The sequence below is a fragment of the Temnothorax nylanderi genome, unplaced genomic scaffold (assembly GCF_030848795.1).
Source record: "Temnothorax nylanderi isolate EJ_2023f unplaced genomic scaffold, tnyl_v1.0 TNYL_tig0284_pilon, whole genome shotgun sequence".
Lineage (NCBI taxonomy): Eukaryota > Metazoa > Arthropoda > Insecta > Hymenoptera > Formicidae > Temnothorax > Temnothorax nylanderi.
In genome coordinates, this window is record NW_027249346.1 from 12,913 (window position 1) to 17,172 (window position 4,260).

Below are 4,260 nucleotides of genomic sequence, written 5' to 3' on the forward strand. Positions count from 1 at the left end.
TGAACATATATCATATTAAATAGTATTCGAAATTAAATAATGTTTACGTTTATTACGTTTTATATGAGAATGAAACTATAATGATAATTTTCGATGTAATTTAATAGTTAAATTAGCCAAAAAATTTATTGTATTTACAAAAAGGAACTTATTTCGTAACAACAATTAAACAAAACTTGAATAATGACGCATTTATATTATACACAACATTGTCATTTTTAAATTCTGTAGTTTTTATAATTTAAAGTACCCCGATATTTTTATTTAACTAACGATTTTCTTTCGCGCAAATAATATTACAGAGAATATTATCTAAGAAAAAAATTAATTACCTTAAAACATTTAATTTGTGCAAGCTTTACTTAAATCACATTTTATTCTGTAAATTATAAAGATTTATAGTCGATTTTTATTAGATAATATACTTTAATATCATTGTTGCATAGAATACATGAAGGTGAAATAAGACATCGATGCTTTTAATAACTGTAATAAAATATGTCTTTTTACATTATCAGTGGAAGGGTGAATAGTCATTTTTAAAATACTGGTATGAATCTAATTATTATTACCATGGCGAAACATTCTAAAGATGCCACGAATATCTGGCCGACATTTAAAGCAAAGGCTTTGCTGCTTTTTCGTAATATAAAGAGTATCAACTTTTGTGTGTGCACGGGGACTACATACCATCGAACATTGTATCTATAAAATGATGACAACAAATGAGAAGAATTTCGCTTACTAACAAAATAATCAACTATATAATGCCTAAACACTTGCTGATATTTTAATTATCGTTAGTTTTAATTGCACACACCGAGAGAGAGAGAGAGAGAGAGAGAGAGAGAGAGAGAGAGAGAGAGAGAGGGAGAGAGAGAGAGAGAGAGAGAGAGAGATTGACCACAAAAGTAAGCTGAAATTTGAAACATGCATCCAAACATGTGTTTTTTCAAATTATCACTCTTATTACTGCAAATGTATAAATACGTATCCTATGCGAAATTAGAGTTACAACGTCGCGCAATGAGATGCTGTCAAATATGTTCGTTTAAGGCGTAACCGACGTTTTGTTCCCCGGAAAAAATCTCCCGGAAATCAGTTCCCGGAAAAAATCTCTCCGGAAAAAATCTCCCCATCAAAAAATCTCCCCCGGAAAAAATCTCCCTCGGAAAATATCTTCCCCGGAAAAAATCTCCCCCGGAAAAAATCTCCCCCGGCAAAAATCTCCCCCGGAAAAAATCTCCCCCGGAAACATTTTCGGTGCCCAGCAAAAACCGAGGTGCCACATGGGTTTACAACTTTCCACGTGTGAAAAGCCCACGCACGTACTTTGCAAGGCACACTATGTGTATAGTTTAATGATAGTGGAGCCCCCCGCAGGGCCGTGACTAAAAACAAAGACAATAAATACATAACTCATGATAATTTAAAACAACGAAAGATTGACAGCAACATTCCTCAGGAATTTAAACGCATTCAACAAAGCGCAATTAACATAATACAATCGGCGTAACTAACAACAAAGATAAATAACACATAAATCATAACACATTTTTATAACGACAGATTGGCAGCGACATTTTTCAAATATTGTAACACATCCTGTCGGTTGTATGCTGCAACGAGACTCTTCAATCGCGCATCGTTGTCTTTGTAGCGCTTGTTTCTATTATTCGCAGGAGCGTGAGCATTCGCGCGCGCAATGTGAGCCTCGACGAGACCCTGCTCTGCCTGAAGCAACTCGATCATTTTCCACAGTACGAGATGCGAACCATTTGCTCTCCGATTTAGTGCATGGTGCCATCCTTCCACTGCATTGTTGGTACGAGCAACAGCCACCATCACTGAGGAGTAGTGGTTCCACAAAGAAACATCAAACATTGCGCCGCGTCGTACTTTACGACGACCTAACACGCCAACCCAAGTGTGCTCAAAATAATCGAGGAAACCTCTCAAATCCTTCTCATTATCAGTGAAAAATTTCGACTGTAGCAAAGCATCGTACGCGTAATGTACATCGCAGAAAGGAACGAATGCCAATGCGAATAACATTCGTAAATTACGAGCCACGCGGCTGCTCTCGCGGTACAATGGCGCAAGGTCGTGATCTTGTATACTACGCCAAAGTGCTTGACCGAAATGGAATAAACACCCCTTGAGTTCACATTCGGGAAATTCTAGTGTAACGGCTTTTAAAAATGCCATCTCAAAATCCGACATTACATTTTTTGGGGCCACCCCGGGAATAGCATCTTTTAGAACCCGCAACAGAGTTTGATATGTTCTCTTGCGTCGATTAGGGCATAACGCATATACAAGAGGCACAACCTTGCCATTCACCTCCCCATGTACGGTGTACAGTTGGTCGAATATTTCAGGCACTACTTTAAAAGTACCATCACAATACTATGTGTCACATCCTCGCAACACCTGCAGATTATCCTCCGTAGCAAATATAAGCAGTCTGTTGTTAATATCCTCAGAGTCGAATAACAAGAATTTCACGCTCTTCAATGTCTGTTGAAAGTGTTCTGGTATTTCATACAGTGTGTTCTTCCTGGGATTAGGCGGTAAAGGATTGTTCCTTTGACGGATTCCTCGGACAGTCCGACTCAATGACTCAGCACTCGGTAATTGTGCAGCAACAGGAGACGACACCGTACCCAGCACAGACGCCACTAATGACGATGATGCTTCCTTGCTTGTCACCGCTTTCTTCCGTAATTTTGCAACAACGCGCTTTGTCTCAACTGCTGCAGCGTTAGGAGCGTGAGTTGTGTGCTCAGTTTGATGCAAAATGATGCCTATAATAAGCAAAAGTAAAAGAGTAATGAAAAATTTCCGATACTGCTGTTAAGTACATTAATTTACGTACCATCGCGTAACACCGACGACGTGTGACAAATCCCACGACACCCGGTTTTATACTGCACACACCGCCAAATAACTTTTCCATTAGACCCCTCCCCATGCTTGTAATACAATTCACCATCAGCAATCAGCTGATTCTTTCCCTTGTTGCTTTTTACAAATTTGAGCGGCATGGTGCACGATAATATCGCTACCAGTACTTACAACAGACTGATTACTGTTAATCGAGGTGATATTGCTGACGATGAGTAAACACAGCACAATCAGTTGACGGTTCCGAATAATAACATATACAAGCACCAAATAAAGTCGCACAGTCTAGTGTAACGGCCCTTCAAAATGCCGTCTCAATTTGAAATACAGTAGTGCTGGATTTTTTCCGGGGGATATTTTATCGGGGGGAGATTATTTCCGGGGGAGATTTTTTCCGGGGGAGTTTTTTTCCGGGAGAGATTTTTTCCGTAGGAGATTTTTTCCGGGGGAGATTCTTTCCGGGGAGATTTTCCCGGGAACTTGTTTCCGGGGAGGATTTTTCCGGGGAGATTTCTTCCTAGAACCGTTTAAGGCGGCCAATGAAGAGTCAATAAAACTCTTCCCTCCCCCTCAAATAATTGAGGAGGTTAATTATCGTAATAAATCTAATATTTGTATAATTACTCATTATTAATATTTGATTTCACTACTCAAATACGTACGACACAATTAATGATATATAATTATATGGACATTATATAAAGCAATTTCTTACGCTGCAACATATATGTAGTTACTGTGATCCATAACTTCTTGTCCGGTATAGTTAGCTAAGAACATATGGAGGGGTTAAAGCCATAGTGGTGTAAGTCAATTTTTTTGACCACTTTTTTTTTCTTCTTTTTTCAACATATCTGCATGTGTAGACTGCATCTATGAACTTAACTCGATAGGTAAAAAAAAGTGACTTACACCACTATGGCTTTAACCCCTCCATATATAAAAGAATGACCGACACCATCAAAAGATGAAATAGGAATTCCTCTTTGTTTGATCCGAGCGACACACTCTGAAAAATCTGAAATATTATGGTTATAATCAATGTTCTAATTATATTTAATAATTATTTATTTTATATGCAAATATAAGTTATTATAAAATTACAAATAAATAATACAAAAAATAATATCCATAATTTTTTTCTCTTTTCTCAAAAATTTTGATTGATTAAAAATAAATTAACACTTGTTTTCAATTACTTTTGTAATTATTGATTATATTATTCTTTATCTGCAAAGTCTTTAAATATTATGAGATAATTTACAGAAGTCATTGAATAATATGTTTAAAAATGTGAGAAAAAACTCACTGCAAAAAGATTGAGACTCAAAGAAATTACATTAATCACTATTA

General features: G+C 36.9%; 1 protein-coding gene across 1 annotated transcript; it reads right to left on the minus strand.

Moving 5' to 3' along the window:
* Window positions 1-1,196: 1,196 nt before the first annotated feature.
* Window positions 1,197-3,932, minus strand: LOC139780553 (uncharacterized). Its single transcript, XM_071719207.1, has 2 exons — window positions 2,879-3,932; window positions 1,197-2,807 (listed from the first exon to the last, which is right to left on the minus strand). The coding sequence occupies exons 1-2, from the start codon at window positions 3,045-3,047 to the stop codon at window positions 2,410-2,412; spliced, it is 567 nt and encodes a 188-aa protein (XP_071575308.1). The 5' UTR covers window positions 3,048-3,932; the 3' UTR covers window positions 1,197-2,409.
* Window positions 3,933-4,260: the final 328 nt, after the last annotated feature.

Bases quoted from the DNA above. Each gene is read 5' to 3' on its own strand.
- LOC139780553 (XM_071719207.1), bottom strand. From the start codon at position 3,047: ATGCCGCTCAAATTTGTAAAAAGCAACAAGGGAAAGAATCAGCTGATT. The intron at 2,808-2,878 runs GTACGTAAATTA...TGCTTATTATAG, and splicing joins GTCGTCGGTGTTACGCGATG to GCATCATTTTGCATCAAACT.